At 35.3% G+C, this 19,934-nt stretch overlaps 1 protein-coding gene across 3 annotated transcripts in view; it reads right to left on the minus strand.

Moving 5' to 3' along the window:
- LOC106089456 (protein single-minded) overlaps positions 1-19,934 on the minus strand; it is a 108,324-nt gene that overhangs the window by 60,671 nt on the left and 27,719 nt on the right. For 2 of the 3 annotated variants that reach the window (XM_013255311.2, XM_013255310.2), the window contains exon 1: positions 12,493-12,811. The exons of the other annotated variant lie outside the window; for it this stretch is intronic. In XM_013255311.2, coding sequence (XP_013110765.1) covers positions 12,493-12,511 — 19 coding nt within the window. In that variant the 5' untranslated portion in view covers positions 12,512-12,811. Of the gene's footprint in view, positions 1-12,492; positions 12,812-19,934 lie in introns of those variants that run through there. 3 annotated transcript variants of the gene reach the window in all.

Raw genomic sequence — 19,934 nt, forward strand, 5'->3', positions numbered from 1 at the left:
TTTGGTATAAATACAAATCTTATTTTCATAAGGAATATTAAGCGGTAAAATTCAAATGTAACAAGAAAAAGCGTGCTAAGTTCGTCCGGACCGAATCTTGGGAACCCACCACCATACCATCATGGTTAAAAATTCATACAAAATAAATTTAGTTGAAGGGCATAATTTTATTCTATATACCAAACTTCTGTCAAACCCACAAAAATTAAAGCTTCTAGGAACCGAACCAGGATGATTTGGACCGTATTGATTTGAAGCGTATTTACCATAGTTGTTGGAAGTCGTAACAGGACACTACATACAAAATTTCAACCAAATCGGGAAGAATATGCGGCTTCCAGCAGCTCAAGAAGTCAAAACGGGAGATCGGTTTATATAGGAGCTATATCCAGTTATAGACCGATTTACAACGTACTTCTGTTATGTTGAAAGTCATAACAGAACACCGCAAATTTCTGCCAAATTGGACAAAAATTGCGGGGTTGTAAGGGCTCAAGAAGTCAAATCGGAAGATCGGTTTATACGGAAGCTATATCAAATCGTGGACCGATTTGGCACATTTACAATCGATCTCTCGATTTTGCTCCTTGAGCCCCTACAAGGTGCAATTCTTATCCGAATGGACTTTAATATTACACAATGACTTCTACAATATCCAGCATTCAATTCATTTATGTTCCGAATCGGGCAATAACTTGTTTTTAATTAGTTTCATTCATCCACTTTACGCCAATCCTTATTTCATTAGGATACTTTTGCGACACCTATTTGGGGAGAAGTCTTTACATGGAATTGTACCTCACCAAAGTTGTCAGCATTACGATGGGAATTTTTCCTGATGTTCTCGTCAGGACTCGAGTCTACGATCCAAATTTGAAGTAAAATACATTTAGGGCAGCACACCAACTTAAAACCTAAACCCAAATGTGCACCGATCGCGACTATATGGGTTCGCTAGAAAAAAACAAAACAAAAAACATCTTCGATCATTCAGCTCGTCTCGAAAGAGAAACAAACAAAAATTGTAAAATTTAATGGTCTCGGCAAAAAAACTTAAGTTCAGCCGGGCCGAACTTTGGATACCCACAACCTCGGGTATATATGAAAATGCCCTTTCGTATCAATCCGGTGAAAATTGGATAACTTATGCACCCAAATTCGGCACGATCATTGAGTGATTTAATAAATATAAGTCACTGTTGAATTTTGTATTTCAAGTTTCAACAAAATCGGGTATTAAATAAGGCTTTTATGAGCTTCAGACCCTTAATCGGCATATCGGTCTATATGAAAGCTATATTTAAATACAATCCGATCTTTACCATGTTTGGGTCAGATGGCAGGTGGCCTAAAACAACTTACTGTTTCCAATTTCAGCGAAATCGGATAAAAAATAAAGCTTTTATGGGCTTCATACCCTTTCTCTGAAGATCTGTCTGTATGTATCTGTAGCTGTATCTAAATATATTCCGATTCGAACCATATTTAGGACGGATGTCGGAAGACCTAAAACAACTTACTGTTTCAAATTTCAGCGAAATCGGATAAAAAATAAAGCTTTTATGGGCTTCAGACCCTTTATCGGCAGATCAGTCTAAATGACACCTATATCTTAATATAGTCCGACCTCAAACATATTAAGCTCGGATATCGGGAGATTCAAAACATCTAACTGTGTCAAATTTCAGCGAAATCGGGTAATAAATAAAGCTTTTATTGGCTTCAGACCCTATATCGGCAGATTGGTCTATATGACGGCTATATCTAAATATAGTCCGATCTCAACCGTATTTGGGTCCTGTATTGGGAGGCCTAAAACTACTCACCGTTTCAAATATGAGTGCAATCGGTTAAAAAATAAAGCTTGTATGGGTTTCAGCCCCTTAATCGGGAGATCGATCTATATGGCAACTATATCTAAATATAGTCCGATCTGAACCATATTTGGGTCAGATGTCGGGAAGCCTGAAGCTACTGATTGTTTCAAATTTCAGCGAAATCGGATAAAAAATAAAGCTTTTATGGGCTTCAGACCCTTTATCGTCAGATCGGTCTATATAGCAGCTATATCCAAATATGGTCCGATTTGGCCCGTTCAAGATCTTAACCAGCATGCATCAAAAAGATGTATCTGTGCCAAATTTCAGCTCAATATCTCAATTTTTGAAGGCTGTAGAGTGATCACAACAGATGGACGGACAGATACACGGACATCGTTAAATCGTCTTCGAATTTTACGAAGATCCGAAATATATACTTTGTAAGGTCGGAAATTGATATTTCGATGTGTTGAATATACCACCAATCCTACGGTGGTGGATATAAAAACGCTGTCATTTTCAATAAAATAAACAAGCCTAGACAAGCTCTGGAAAAAAATGCATTACTCATTACACGGTTGTCGAATACAAATAAAATGTATATCGAACCTGTCCGCCTAAGACGCTGAATGCCTGAGTTGGAATCCTGGCAAGACCACCATAAAATTTTCAACGGTGGTTATCCCCTCCTAATGCTGGCGACATTTGTGAGATACTATGTCAAGTAGAAACTCCTCCTCAAAGGAGGTGTTGCACTGGTGGGCAATGGATATTTGCGAGAAAAGAAAAAATCGGATATCCAACACGTTAATTTTCAAATGGGCTTATTCATTCAATCCCTCAGCGCAGATTGGTTTTTAAATTTTACTACAAATCTTTATCTTAAATAAGCCTATTCTTCGGCACCATATAGTAGATAGTATTAGTTTCTGTACGGTGTAATTTTTGTCTTACGAGAGATGACTAAGGTTCTGAACGAGGGGAAAAGACATATTCCTCTGTAGTTGGCACAATTTGTCTTGTTTCCTAATTTGTGTACTGGACATAGTGAGATATGTCGAGATTCGAAACATTGGGAATAAATTCTCTGACCAGATTGCACAGACAAGCTTATGCTTACGCCTTATAAGAGATACTCCTCCGATCTAAAATAGATCTAATGGCAACCCATCGGCTCCCACTGCCTTGTTGTTTTTCATCCGGATTACTGCTTCGCAGAACTCATTCTAACGGTATATATGCTATAACGTCATCGGGGATGGGGTCCGACGCCACTAGCGGCAAAGGGATATCAGCAACAGGATTTTTTTCATATTCTAAGCACACTATTTTCATCTACAATATTACCAGATTAACTTCTTTGTCTCTGCGATGTGCCGTTGGTTTTATGTAGAATTTTGGGTAAAATTTACGTATTTCATTGTACCTCTTGGCACTCCTACCCTGTACGGATTTCGCTCCATTTTCCATGAAATGGGCAATGGTTTATCATTGCACCGCTATAAGATAGAAACAAGGAGTGCTTCAAGAAATTGAGTCAGTCGAAATATGGCTTTGTCATCCGTTGCTTTTGAAGCTTTTTGTCGCCCAGCCTCCGTGTAGTGTCAGATCGTACGATTCGTCTTGTCTTTTGTCGGTTCATGGACGCAGACAAGACTGATATAAAAACAAGGAGAGATTTTTTTCCAGTTTCAAAAGGGCTTGTCTCTAGGTTGAAAAAAACGTTTTTGTCAAAATTGTGGCATGTACTTTGTACACAAATTAAAATAGATAGACAGACGGACACAGCTAAATCAATTCAGATAGCATTATCAGTGAGTTCTTTCATTTATCAATGGATCTTTCGCTACTCCTTCTGGGCGTTTCAAAGTTATAATGCCCTGTACCACAGTAGTGCTGTATGGTTGTGTGGTGTGTCATGGTAGCTATAGTACATAGGCTGTAATGTCGACCTTGTACGTTTATCCACTCACTGGTGTTTGGATAATCTTAAGGATAAGGGCCTCCTTATTACAGCCGAGTCCGAAAGACATGTCGCTAAGCGACACCTCTTCATAAAGAAGTTTTAAAATGCTACAAGCCTCCACAGCAATAGTGAACGAATAACCACTGCAGAAAAAGGGATTTTCACTGCGGTATTCGGACCTTGGTGTTCGGCGTCAGAGAAGAACATGCTGTTTATATGCGAGATAGGTCATAAGTGTGCTCCATATCAGTCATAAAAGTACTCCATATCGGTGGGAATCTTTGCTTTGCGATTTAAAAAATCGAAGGAAAATACTTTTTGTCTAAAAATTTTTAAATTTTGGGCGTTCTTAAAATATATGTATATTAGTTGATCAAATTGGGACTTGAACCTACTTAGTTTGCTTTGTGTAACCTTTCCAAGGGTGTAATAAAATATTCAATTGGATCACAAATAGTTCCCAAAAAAGTTCTTGTAACTCAAATATGTCTTAAAACGGCTTGGAGTATTTCGTAAATTTAAGCTTGTTTTTGTGTAGAGTTTTCAGTCCCGTAAATGAATATTTGGCAAGCAATTAAAAATTCGACTTGGTCAAGGTGACCTACCTCCTTGACCTACATACTTTTTGAAAAACACCTCAACAATGGCTATGTTTCGTATAGATATCTGCATCCGTTCAAAAGTTATAGAATTATTTCCAAGCATTTTTGATTTGGATTCGTCCTTATGGCAGCTGTATTCAAATATAGTCCTATTTAAACTATACTCGATACAAATATCGAGGAACCTAACATAACTCCTGTGCCAAATTTCTGCGAAATCGGGAAATAAAATCCGCCTTTTATGGAACTAAACCAAATATCTAAAGATCGATATGAATGGCAGCCATATTGAAATATAGTCCGATCTGTACTGTAATCGATGCGGATGGAGTGGGGTCCATTACAATTCGATGTGCCAAATTTCAGCGAAACGGGCAATAACTAATTTTTTTGGACCTAAGACCTTAAATCGGGAGGATGGTCTATATTGGGACTATATCAAGATATAAATAGTATGATATAGCCCATGTTCTAACTTAACCTACCTATGGACTAAGAAAGAATCTCTGAAAAATGTTAGCTAATTATCTCCATTTTTAAAGACTGTCTCGTGATTGCAATAGACAGACGGACGGGCGGACATGGCTATATACTTTTCCTTCAGTGGTTAAAAAATTCAAGAAACTTAAACACAAAAGATAATATTGTAGTTAACTGCTATTTATCAGTTTGTTTGCGGCAATTCTAACCTTACAACCACTTCCTACCAACACCGTTACCACAACTCCAAGAGAAACCCAAAAAACACTTAAGCATATGGATAAAACCAGATTTCGAACAACCTGAATTTAAATAAAATTTCAAATATTTTTTGCTCTAACCAAAAATCTGACGGAAAAAAAATTGTTTTTGTTTTGTGTGAAACGCTTCGATTGGCTTTGTGTAAACAAATAAATGGTGATTCTTGTTTAAAATGTAGTTCATTCACCGCTTTTTGACAGTACCATGTTTGTCGTTTTGCGTAGCCGACTACACACAAACAATAACAACAACAGAAAAAAAATACTGGTTAGCCACAGTTGCTACTGTCAAATGCTGTCACAACATAACTGTTGTTAAATGCATACATGCAGACAGACTACCCACACAGCATAACTATGGATAAATGGCTATGCATTTGCATTGAACAACAATTTCCAGTTTGTCGAGTCTCCATTGTTGGCACACACACACACACAACAGTTTGGTAAATAAACTCAGACTCTCATTTGAGTCGATTGATAAGAGCAGCAAAACAAAAACATTTTCATTGGTGGGTAGAAAAAAAGAGTCCCATACACATACACACATTTTAGTAAAAGAAAAAACTCAAATTATCTTACGCTCGCTGAAGGGGGAAGGGAGCCTTTGAAAATGAAACGTTTTACAAAATGAATGTTTTGCTCAGGGTTGCCGTTTTACCAGACCAGATGGAAGTCTGTGTCTTCAAGCCCAATTAATGGGTATAAAAATAACACCGCCCCAACACCGAAACGAATACAAAGACCGATTAAAATTGTTGGGAGAAGAGTACGAATTTAACTTTACAAATTGAGTTCAAATATATAGACAAGTAGGGACAAATGAGATGTGTTTCCGAGAAGAAAAGAGATGTAATTGAGGCTTAAATCGAATCTTTAAACAAAAATATGTGATTCGAATAATACATATTTTCGAGAAGAGTAGAAATCAGACCTTGACGGCAGATCCATCTCCTTAAAATCCCAAAAGAACAGATTCATCTCCATGTAATCCCAAAAAGAACATGTCACATTGCCATATGATCATGGCACTGTGACAGGGATTTACGAGTAAATACAAATCAATCATCCAAGTTTTAAGGCCAGGTAGTAAGTGGGTTCAATTTCAGTGAACTAGCAATAAAATAAAATACAAGTAAATTTGTACACTTCAGCTGGGTCGGACCTTGTATACCCTTCATCATGGATCATGACTGTTTCTGGATGAAATTTATCTGTAGGCAAAATAAAAAAATTGGAAATCTCAACAGAAGCTCACATGATTCTTTTTAGTATTCCGATTAGAATTGCGATGTCTATACGTTCAAAAATCAAATCGGTTATTATGGGCTCTGTGTTAGGTTATTTACAGTTCCAGCACTTACTTGGTATAGATTTTATGCAAAATTTCAGTCAACTTTGAAAAAAATTATGCTCTCCAGGTGCTCAAGGATTAAAATTGGAACCCTTTATATGGCTGTTATATCTTACCAAACAGTAATTAAAAATATGAAATATTTTTATTTGTTGCACCCACTGTTTAAGAAAATTCTTCCTTCGTATTATACCATGATAAATTGTTTTTAATGTTATTTATAAAGCTCTTACCACTTTAATAGCTCTTTAATTATTTCACAAATTTTTCGTACAAACGTTCCCCATGTTGTTTTAAAGTTGTCCTCATAAAAATTCCTATTGTCATTAGCGTTATGTGCAAAATTTCAGCCAAATCGGATAATAATTGCGCCCTCTAGAGGCTGAAGAAATCAAGATCGGTTTATATATGGCAGCTATATCAAAACAAATACCGATTTGGTCAATTTACAATCCCAACCTATCTACACTAATAACATATATTTGTGTAAAATTTTGACCGTCTAGCTTTTCCCCTTCGAAATTTAGAGTGCGTTTGACAGAAGGACGAACGGACATAGCTAGATTGACTTAAAATGTCATGACGATTAAAAATACATATGCTTTATGGGATCTTAGACGCATATTTCATCCATCCTACGGTGGAGGGTAAAAAAAAACTAATGTGGCAACACTTCTTTAATTTATCTATGAGCGAGTGTGTTTCATTCTTTGTCATTCCCATGTTTCGTGCATTTTATTTGTCAACGCCCGCTCCATTTTTTATTGTATTTGTTTGAGTGAGTTGACTTCATTCTCAATACGATGAGTGAGTGTATTTGACTGTCTGGCAACGCCTTAAATGTTAATCATAATTTTGCCTGCAAGAAGAGTATAGAGTGGATTTTTGTTGTTGTTGCTGAGTATTCAAATGTTATGTGTGTACGCAAAATACATACCTATAGGTAGTAGATATATATGTACATAATCTACAACCCTACAAGTAAGTGTTTGTGTATGAGAACTTAAATCCCCTGTCTAAAGAAGTGTGTAGACGGGATAGAGTGAGTGTGGTGAATGGGAAATATGATGATGGTTGTAGAAATATGCTTTGTCATAGGTGCGTACGCTTGTAAATCTATTTCAATTCTCCATTAGCGTAGATGTTTTTGTTTTTCGTAGTATGTGTTCATCCCCGTATTTTCTTATGCTATTACTGTTGTTGTTTCTTGTTTACCTTCTAATTGCTGCTTTTGTGCTGTATGTAGATCTGTGTGTAGGCTCGCTGTTGTTGTCATTGTCGCTGTTACTGCTGTTTTTGTCAATTATTTAACGGATATGCTGCCGCTTTTGAACTTTCTTTTTGTTCTCTTAAGCCTGCCTAGGCTTCTACTACTCATTATTTTAAGCTTTTCGAGTCATTTATGGCTTAGGGCAACATTGTTACTGTGTTGTCAACGGCTACTACTGGATGCCACCTCGACAGCACAGTGAGGCGAATCAGTGATATGCCAAAAAATTGCAATATCTAACACAAATACGCCCTCTGGGATTTTTAGACAACCGAAATCAAAATGTTAATACAATCGAAAACAGTTATACGCTTTATTGAAAAATCCCGCTTAACTTGATGAATGAGCCATTCATATTTTGTGCTATTCAATGCAATTGAATTCCCTTAAGATAAAAATCGATTAACTGCAAATACGGCTAAACCAGAAAGGTTTTTACAACCCAATTTCTGTTTTGATATAAAAATGGAATCGCATAATGGCTGGTACTTTGTTTGTTCTTCACATAAAAATTGTTTCATGAATGTCGTACTGAATGAAACCAGCAAGTTTTTTTGCTTTAAAATCTAGGTATTATCTAAAAAATTAATCACGAAAAATTTTTGCAAAAAGCAAGCATTGTACCACTCTTAAGTGAAATTCTATGGCAATTATCTGGAATTGAGAAACTTTGTGTCATGAACAAAAATTCGTAAAAACATATTTTGATACTTCGCTAATGATTGTCTCTTACTTTAAAGATTTCTACTTAGCATTGGTCTTATTTAGCTCAAGTTATTTCATATATAATTAGTGTGTTGACGTAAAAATTCATTTTCATTTATGCTTATATCGCTTAACTAGGAATTTATATCACTTATCCGAACTACGCTTAACTGGAAGTTACGTATAAGTGAAAGTAAGTATGAATTTTCAGCGTTTCGCTTATTCTGTTTCGACTGTATGTACGAGGGCTGCTATAAAAATTTCTAGACTAATAATGGAAATTAAAGTTTTTATGTTTTCAATTTAAAAAATTTTCAAAGACAATCGTAATTGAAATTTTGGCAATTTTCAATTAAAAAATTATTTGATTCAATCATTGTTTTTTAATTGAATCTGAAATTTTTTCAATTACGATCGTGATTGAAATTTTTGTCATTTTCTATTAAAAAATTTATTGATACAATAATTTTTAATTCGTGATCGTGATAGAAGTTATTGAAATTTTCAATTAAAAAATTAATTGATGCAATCATTTTTTTTAATTAAATCTGAAATTTTTGTCATTTTCAATTAAAAAATTAATTGATTCAATCATTTTCAAGTGAAAAATTTTTTATTTGAAAATAAATATGTTTTTAATTAAAACATTAATTGAATCAATCATTTTTTAATTGAATCCGGACTATTTTTCCAATTACGATCGCGATTGAAATTTTGGCAATTTTCAATAAAAAAATTAAATGTTTCAATCATTGAATCTAAACTTTTTTCAATTACGATCGAAATGAAAAACTAAAGAAATAATACCCTAATTTGTACTTCAGTGTTAGTGCTTTGAATATACTTCAAAAAAGGCAGTTAATACCAAGCCTTTTGAATATTTTTCCACATTTTTTATTATTGCTTCAGGGAAGCTAAGAAACTTCACCCCAAAAGTTCTCAATGGGGTTGAGGTCGGGGGACTGACTTGGCCACACAACAACGTTCAAATAATGATCCCAAAACCATTTACTCACCAATTTTGATGAGTTTTTCGGGTCATTATCCTTTTGAAATCTTCATTCAAGTGGCATATTTTCTTCAGCGTATGTTTGCATAACTGTCTTCAACAAATCCTTGTAAATAAAGCTATATATACATATATTTTTTTAATAAGATGTATCGGACCTCCATAAAATATTAGCCCCATACCATGACATTTCCTCCTCCATTTTAAACCTTTTTTTTGTTAATCTTATGTGGAATTCTTTCCCTTTTGGACGACGAAAATTCCTTTATGCATTATTACCAGACAAATTGACTTTTACTTCGTCGGTCCCAAGGGTTTTTCTCCACTTTTTTACTCCTTCTGGTCCGCGCCATGTTTTATGAGCCAAAGCAAAGTTTAACCTCTTCTTCAAGTTTGCTTGTCTGAGTAAAGAGAACTTTTCGAGCTATACCTGGTAGCTTTGCAGACACCAATTTTCGTCGGACCGTTAGGAATGACACAACATTTCCAATTTCCATTTGACATCGTCCGCTGATGATTTCTCTTGGTCGAAAAAGATTCCCGGATAGCCGCAACACGCAAAATTGTGTTATTGCTAGAAGCAAACTGCAATGGAATCTCAATTTCCTTTAAAAATTTTTTAGAACTTTTGAAATGGTCTCGTTTAGCTAAAGTTACTATACGATTACTTTTTGCGCCACGTCACTCAATATTTTTTTTTTTTTTGTTTTAAGGCATTTGTTACGAAGTTTTCATTTCATTTATAGGGGTTTCCTTCCTTTCGTAGCTGCTGAACTATGCGTCTTTCTTCTTCACAACTATGATGTCCGCGACCTATCTAACATTGTAACAAATTTAATTTAAATTTATTTCCAATTAAGCTGATTTCACCTAAATGATTACTTTTGTTTATAAATATTGCAAAAAACTTGAAATTTGTGAAATTTCACTACTTTAAATAAAACGCACCTATTTCACTGACCACGTCCGAAAGCTATCAAATCAAAACAACTCCTCTACAGTTGTTACTATAAGCGATTTCACTAGTGGGATTCCCCTTTTTCATTTTAGAACAGCATTGCCAGATATACATGTTTATAATGTGCTTGATAAGAGTTATTTTTATACCCACCACCGTAGTATAGGGGGTTTATTCATTTAGTTATTCCGTTTGCAACACATCGAAATATCCATTTACGATCCTGCAAAGTGTATATATTTCGGATCGTCGTAAAATTCTAAGACGATTTAACGATGTCCGTGTGTCTGTCCGACGGACGTCTGTTGAAATTGATATTGAGCTGAAATTTGGCATAGATACTTCTTTTTGATGCACGCAGGATAAGTTCTAGAACGGGCCAAATTGGACCACATTTGGATATAGCTGCTATATATACCGATTTTCCGATAAAGGATATAATGCCTATAAAAGCTTTATTTTTTAAACGATTTCGCTAACAGTAACAGAGCAGCTTTAGGCATCCTAACATAGGACTAAAATATGGTTCAGATCGGACTATATTTAGATATAGCTGCCATATAGACCGATCTGCTGATAAAGGGTCTGAAGGCAATAAAAGCTTTCTTTTTTATCCGATTTCGCTGAAATTTGAAACAGTGAGTAGTTTTAGGCCTACCAACATCTAACCCAAATATGGTTCAGATCGGACTATATTTAGATATAGCTGCCATATAGACCGCTCTCTCGATAAAGGGTCCGAAGATCATAAAAACCCTATTTATTACCCGATTTCGCTGAAATTTGAAACAGTGGGCAGTTTTAGGTCTCCCGACATCCGCCCCAAATATAGTTTGTATCGGACTATATTTAGATATAGCTCCCCTATAGACCGATGTCCAAATAAAGAGTCTGAAGCCTATAAAAACATTATTTTTTATCCAATTTCACTGAAATTTGAAACATTGAGTAGTTCGAACCAAATATGGTAAAAATAGGACTGCATTTAGATATAGCCCTCATATAGACCGATATGCCGGTTAATGGTCTGAAGATCATAAAAGCTTTATTTATTACCCGACTTTGTTGCAATTTTAAATACAAAAGTGACATATATTATAAGACCACTCAATGCCCGTGCCGAACTTGGGTGCATAAGTTATCCAATTTTCTAGGAATGTGATGAAAGGGGTTATATATGTAACCCGAGGTGGTGGGTATCCAAAGTTCGGCTGGGCAGAACTTAATACCTTATTACTTGTTTAAAATGTCTGCAGGATTAAAAAACCTACACCAATTTTTCTGTCCACATGTGTATGTTATGCATTTGGATTAATCAACAACAGAAGTACATTCTTTGGTGCGGGATTTACTAAATAATATACATAACTTAAAAAAAAACCTTTAACAAAGCTGTGTTTTATATTGTTACAATCTGTCAAGTTCAGGCCTAGTCCATTTTCCCATACCTATGTACGTAGATGAAAACATTTCTCAATAAAAATCTCAAAGTTCATCAGTGATGGCAAGCAATAAAACATAATTGCCTAGCAAACACACTAAGGCTTCAAAGCAATTACAACAACAACAGCAGCAACTCCAACAACAACAACACATGATATCCGATAGTTTGCTAAGTAAATAAACCATAGGATGATGATGGTGACGACGATGCTGAGAGCAACAACAAAAGAAGTGGCAATGAACAAAACAAAAAAACACATGTTTAACAGTTACAAAGAATCGTCAACGAAATACGATACGAGCTTTGTCGTTGGCAAACTCTCATAAAACGAAGAAGGATCATCGTTCATTGTGGTATAAATTGTTAATTCTATGTTAGTGTTCAGTTCATTTTTTTAAAAAGAAAATTGCACTTTGCTTTGTCCCGGAGTCTTCTTTCACCCTATCCCAAGTAGCCCAAAACCCGGTCAGACAAAACAATGACTAATAAAAATGAAGCAAAAAAAAAAAAAAATACCAAAACGAAGCACACCACATATCCAATAAGAAAAAATAATTTCAATATGTGAAAGAACGAAAAAAAAACATAAAGTAAACAAATAAAATGGGAAAAGAAAAAAAATACTTTTTGGATCCATTTCCATTTATGAAGAGTCTTTGGAGGAGGTTTGTGGTGGGTGCTGCTGCTACCGCTACTGTTGACAGGAATGATGATGACGATGGCTTTGCTTTGTGGTCACACCATTCCATAATCCATAAAGCATAGTTGTTTGTTACCAGACGAAGACGCAGAAGACTATAAAAGAAATCGCCATTATCCGGGGGCACCAAATCAAATCAAAACGCGAATACTAAATCCAAAGTAATGTTTACACAGGAATCAACAAATGTTGTGAAATGGTAAATGGAGCCACTGGTCTTGGTTGGTTGTGTTAATTTTTTGTATTTTATAACATGCGACACTTACTATTTTATTTTTTTTTTGGCAATTTCATTTTTATTTCCCAATAATAATGTTTTTTTTTTTGCTAAATTTAGGCTTCAGTGATTTTTAATTAAATGCAAAAATCTAAAAATATTTTGTTTTGGAACATTTGTTTTTTTAAATTAGCTCATATAGCACTTAAATTTTTGTTATGACCAAATTTCGAAATTTTGTGTGTTGAGACTATAACCGTTCATATGTCATTGGAAAAGAAAGTATGCAGTGATGACAGATTTGTAGTGTCGATTGGTGAAGCAATTTTATAACAGTAAATCCAAAATATGGAAACGCATGAACAGTTAGGCACAAAAACAGAATTCAAAATTTATCTTCTTTTTTAATTTTTGATTTTTTGTACATTCGGAATACTGACATTTTTATAGTTATATTTCCTTTATTATAAATAGGTATTTTATTTTTACAAAAAGTTTTTTTTTAAATATGCTGTTAATTTTTTATAAGTTGTTTATTTCACTTCCACTTTATTTAAATTAAAAAGTAGTTTTCACTAAAGATATTTTTTAAGTAAATTTTTGCAATTTTTCTTATTTTCACTTATTATGATTTTTTTAAATTTTTACAACCATCGATTTTATTTATAGATTTTGTAATTCGAACATAGGCTTTTACTTAAGTTCCCGTTATTTTGTTTTGTTTGTCCAACACAAGTCACATGATTTAACTTTAATTTAAAATTTATTTAGAATTTGCCAATTCGTTTTGCCCATTTATTATGTGATGGATTGATGTGATGATGAAATGTTCACGTTGTGTTGGTTGTCATAGTCGTCAATGCAACTGAATACTCAACGCGGTAGAGAAAACTAAATGGGAGCCCCTTAAGATTTGTTAAATCAAAAATGTTCGTCTTAACTACCACCATGAAAAACAACAACAATACAACCACCAACACCGCTCCATGCTGCGCTGCAAGCATTTACACACTATGCCGTCTCGTCTCATCATCGTTGTTCTCATAAAACAAAAACAAATACTCAAGCACCACCATCACATCATCGTCACCATTAACCGTTATTATAATATTCGTTGGCATTGTTGTTGTTTTTGCTGTTATTATTATTTTTAATACCATACACAATACACAGAAGCAACAGAACATCATAAACAACAACAATTGCTCAAAGTGCATTTTTGTCTACACATACCCCCTTTAGCACTCACACACACACTTACACATAATCCAAAGCAGCAAAGAAAAAGTAAAGCTTAAATTGCAGTTACATCAAAAAATTGTTTGCCCGTGATTAATGAGCTGTTGTTGTTGTTGGTATTGTGTTTTCTTTTTTTTTTTCTACTCAACTTGAAAGTTTCATTTTCCAATGTCGCCTTCAACTCGGACAATGTCATTTTTTCTGTTCTCAGCCATGTGTTTGTATACATCATAATAAATATTCCAACACCCATGCAATTATAAAAGATTAACTGTTATTGTTGCCACCTTATGTTTTGAAAAAACAACAACAATTTAGAAGAGAGCAGCTGACTGGTAAATTTTTGCTTTCTCATATGATTGGTATTGCCCAACCATGTGCTCGCCAATAATTTGTCCCTTTGGCAAATATGGATGTGGGAACTTTGAGGAAGTCCTATACTGCAAGTTCCTTCAGAGCGCAATCTTTTCCCATTTCGCTGATATTTTGCTCTGTCGTGATATTATTTGCCCGTGGAAAATATGATCCATATCGATTGGGGTTCATAACTTTATGTACTCTTATTCTTGAATACCTGAAATTTTTATCCGACTGGGCTGAGAATGCATAATATTGGCCATAACCTGATATAGCTCTCATAGAAACGGATCTTCAGATTTTACTTCTTGAGTGCATGAAGACGGCTACGTCCGTCCGTCTGTCAAATGCACGCTAACTTTCGAAGGGATGGCCAAATCGGTCCATATTTTCATATAGTTGCCATATAAACCTATCTCCCGATTAGACTTCTTGGCCTCTCCGTGCGCAATTATTATCGGATTTGCTGTTTTGTTGTGACTGACCAACAACTGTGCCAATTATGGTTCAAATCATTCGATGTTTTGTTACAGCTGCCATATAAACAGATCTCGGATCTTGACTTTTTGAGACTCTAGAGATCGCAATTCTTATCCGATTTGGCTGAAGTTTTGAATAAAGTGTTTTGTTTTGACTTCTAACAACTGTGCCTAGTATGGCTCAAATCGGTTGAAAACAACTGCCATATAAACTGATCTTCAGACTTGACTTCTTAAGCCTCTAGAAGGTGCAATTACTATCCGATGCAAATGTAAATCGGTTCATAACCTGATATATGTAGCTCCCCTATAAACCGATCGACTTGAGCCTTAAGAGGGTACAGTTCTTATCCGATTTGCCTGAAGTTTTAAACGTGATATTTTTCTATGGATCGTAATGAGGATATCTAAGACACATGTTCATGTCGGTTCATGACATGATCCATGGTGGAGGGTATATAAGATACGGCGCAACAGATATTAACTCCTCCTGAAAGCATGAGGACATGTGTTTTGTGAATATAGGTGTGGTTAATGGATTAAGAATTCCTTAACATAACCAATTTAATGGTGCGGGGACAAGGAGATATAAAGCCTGTATTCTTGCAATGAGATCTCTAAATATGTATATTCTTCAGAAGATAAAGATTGGTAGATCATAGTACTGCTTGGCTTTCCTCTACATGACAAACGAAGCAGAAATGCCGCTTTCACACCTAAAGTAACTAGTGAAAGTCGTTTGTTTCTCTTTGGTCATGTGGCGGCTACGGACATTGTATCATCCTTGATACATTGAGCGATGTTCCACGTAGTGTGGATTACACATTGCGTGTGCCGCTTTTTGATTAAAAGTACCTTACATTACTATTCCTGCAAGAAACGACTGGAACCTCAATATTCCTGGTAATAGAAGTTACAGAGACTTCTATACGGAAGGCTCCAAACTAGACGACTAGTTGGTTTTTTTACGATACTCTGACGAACTAAGACTGATCATATTGAGAAGGTTGTCCGACCACTGTAGTGTGTATCAAGCGGAGATTCTTGCTATTAAAGAATTGGTGGCATGCTTAGTTATAGTATCCTAACAACGATTGGCATTAATAGCATTTTTCCAGAATGCCAGGCACCCACCAAATCTCTGAATTCAAAAACTGACTTCGGCTGATCACTCAAATAAAAAGCTGAACAGTTGAAAATTCATCTGTTCTGGGTACCGGGCCACCGAGATATTCCAGGGAATTGTTGAGCAGACGAGCTTGCGAGACTAGGAGCTACCTTACACATTTCAGGGGAACTGGAATATGTGGGTATGGCTCAAGCGTCTTGTAAGTTAAGTCTTCGGGATCAGAACGGAAGGCAACGAATGATAGATGATCACAAAGAGGGGTTGTGAACATTCGAAAATTGTGTGGCCCAATCTTGGCTCGAAGAGGTTTACCGCTTTGCTGTCGCTGGCTAAAACAGACGTCTCAGTCATTGTGTCGTTATGACAGGTCACCGTCTGATTGGAAAACATGCTGAAAGACTGAAGATATCAAGTAACCACTTCTGCAGAAGGTGTGAGGACGTCAACGACGAAGAATCTTTGGAACCTCTGCTATGTGTGTCTTCCGCTCTGGCAGTCAGAAGGAACTCGTTAGGAACACTTTAGATTCTGGATGTGAGCGATCTGGATGTTTCATCGGTAGGAACTAGAACACAGATAAAAATAATTTTGAAAAAGCAACTACGAATGTTGTTTATTTTCCTGCAACAATTTATTTTGAATCTCAACGACCCTAAGAAAATTTGTTGTTGAAAGGCAAGCCAACATATATCCATACGCAAGGCAAAAACCATCTAACCAGCCAACGCATGTGCTTTGCTTTGGGTGGTGGTGTTTATGTTTTCTTTTTTTTCTTTTTTCATACCCACCATGCACTACTACTATCGCTGTAATAAAATGTGTAGTTAGACTCAGAAATTTGTCCTGATTCGGCTTATCGGCCATGTCCGTTTATCCGCATATTATTCCTGTGCTGATAGAGTGTCTGTCGTTTTGTATACCCTACACCACCACTTTGGTACAGGGTTTTATAGATTTGTGCATTTGTTTGCAACTCTAAGAAGGAGAAGAGATAGACCCATTGATAAGTATACTCAGACTACTCGACTCAGAATCACTTTTTGATTCGATTTAGCCATGTCCGTCTGTGAGTACATGTATACTTGTAATCAAAGTGCAGATCGTATTTGTTGTCCGATTGTTACGAAATTTTGCAAGTGTCACTTTTTTGCCCAAGGACAAACGCTATTGCCTTTGAAAAAAATCGGTTCAGATTTAGATATAGCTCCCATATGTATCTTTCATCCGATATGGCTTTTTAAGGCTGTAGAAGCCACAGTTTTAGTCCGATCTTTGACGTATTTTGCGCGAGGTTTTTTATTTGAAATCCTAATATGTGTGGAAAATTTAATGAAAATCGGTCCAGATTTATATATAGCTTCCATATATATCTTTCATCCGATATGACTGTTTAAGGCTGTAGAAGCCACAATTTTTTACCGATCTTTACAAAATTTGGCATGGGGTGTTGTTATTTGACGTCTCCATATGTGTGCAAAATTTCATAAAAATCGGTCCAGATTTATATATAGCTCCCATATATATGTATCGCCCGATTTGCACTTAAATGGCCGTAGTAGTTAAAATTTTCAACCGATCACAAAATTTGGCACGGATTGTTTTGTTACTGATCTTAACATATCTGGAAAATTTAATCAAAATCGGTTCAGATTTAGATATAGCTCTCATATAAATCTTTTATCCAATTTGAACTATTAAGGCTGTAGAAGCCACAATTATGGTCCAATCTTCACCAAATTTGGTGTGGAGTCGTTTTTGTAATGTATGTGCAAAATTTCATAAAAATCGGTTCAGATTTAGATATAACTCCCATATATATCTTTCATACGATTTGGCTTTTTAAGGCTGTAGAAGTCACAATTATGGTCCGATCTTTGCATGGGGTGCTTTATTTGACGTCTTCATATGTGTGCAAAATTTCATAAAAATCGGATTAGGTTATCGTTCATCCGATATGGCCTGTAAGGCTGTAGAATCCACAATTTTTGTCCGATTTTGCATGAGACGTTTAAATTGACGTTCCAATACGTGCCCAAAATTTCATTAAAATCAGTCCTAATTTAGAAATAGGCCCAGTGTGTATATTTCATCCGATATGGACTTTTAAGGCAGTAAAATCCACAATTTTGCTAACATCTCTACAATATAGGGCGCGAGATGTTCTATTTCATGTCCCAGTATGTGTCATTAAAATTGGCACAGGTTTCGATATAACTCCCATATAATCTTTTATCCGATATGGCCTTTTAAAGATGTGGAAATTCAAATCTTTTGTCCTATGGTAGGAAAATCTTACAAGGTTCTAAATTTCTATTTCAATTGGTATCCAAATTAAAGTCTGACTAGATTCCGAGATATGTTCTACATATAAAAAGTACTACAATACATGTTCTACTGGTTAGTTTATAATTCTTTCTACAATTAAGATTTTTTTTAAATTTAATTATCTAATTTGAAAAGGAAATTTTAAAATATTTGTATACTTTCCAATTCCAAATTCTTACAACTCATTTTAAAACATTTAATTTTTTTCAGGTTTAATTAAACACAACTCAGCTTCCATTCTTTAATGATCCACCAGGTAAGTCATAAAAAAATATATTTGTTTTGAATTTTTAGACTAAATTGATTCCCTGAAATCGTAGTATTGCGACCTAAAATCACAAAATTGATCAATAAAATCATAAATAAATTATTTTTAAAACTGATCTTTCATAAGCGAATCTATTGCATAAACTTACCAAATAACTTCCTCTTTTTGGGTAGTTTCAAAAACAATCTCCCATCTCTTCAATCAGCTATAATTCAAACAAAAGGTTACTTATCTCTGCCGCCATGGCGTTGTCCGTGACATTTGTTGAGTTTGCAAAATGTTAAAATGAGATAAAATAAGAAAAGCGATGGAAAAAAAACTTAACTCAAAATTTCACTTGAAGTCGGCTATTTTTTTTTCGTCTTTTTCATTTCTGTTATTGTCAAAACCAAGAACTTTCTTCTACTGCATTTATTGTTGCAGACTGCGTTTTATGCAAAGCCACAAAGTGTGTTCTAGTTTTACTTTTTGGACGATATTGACTTTGCTTTGCGGTCTATTTTCAATGTCGCAGCTTTTACTTTCTTCTTCGAAAAATGTCTTCGTTGGCTTGTTTTCATGTCAACGAAAATGCAATGCAAAATAAGGTGTTATTACTTACATAAGACTAGTCGCTCGTAAACATGCATAGGTCAGGAGAGTAGTACAGTGGCGTAGCAACAGAGGTGCTAATTGGATATGAATATACCTAACGAGAGGTTTTAAAATGTCAAATATATCTCCACAAGACAAGGCACGAAATTAATGGCAGATTTCGTGTTGCTGTTCGAAATAAATTTTGTTTACTGATTTTCACAACATTCCAGGGATTAAACCTAAGAAAATAGACCTGGTACTGGTTCACTCGTAGACACAAAGTTCCAGCATTTAAATTCCCTGTATATTAAATCTCCACAAAACCCACGACTATTAGTGGCTCCCTTGATCTACGCCAATGGTGGGTTTAATGCATTTACTTTTATAAAAAAAAAAACTATTGAGATTATGATGACTTCAGTGTTATTTTAATTTTTGAATGCCATTTTGACGTCATCGTCGATATAGTATGTTGATATCCAACACCTACCTCGTCGTAGTCAATATAGAGTTTCCATGATATCAGACGGCGACAACAGTTGGTTGAAGGAAATTAAAGTTCTTTAAAAGCTATGTCTCTCTGTCTGGCAGTCCATCTGTTTGGATGACCATCTTCATTGGGTTCTAGACTGTTTTGATTTTTTTTTTCGTTTGAAGTCCGTACTCCTTTCGATATTGTGCTGATCGTGCGAATTTCTTTATGCTTCGTACCATTCAATGTTTATGTCAACAACAAAGACGGCGTTGAATGGAGACGGCGTGATTCCAGCACGTGG

Source organism: Stomoxys calcitrans, chromosome 2, assembly GCF_963082655.1.
Source record: "Stomoxys calcitrans chromosome 2, idStoCalc2.1, whole genome shotgun sequence".
Taxonomy (NCBI): Eukaryota; Metazoa; Arthropoda; class Insecta; order Diptera; family Muscidae; genus Stomoxys; species Stomoxys calcitrans.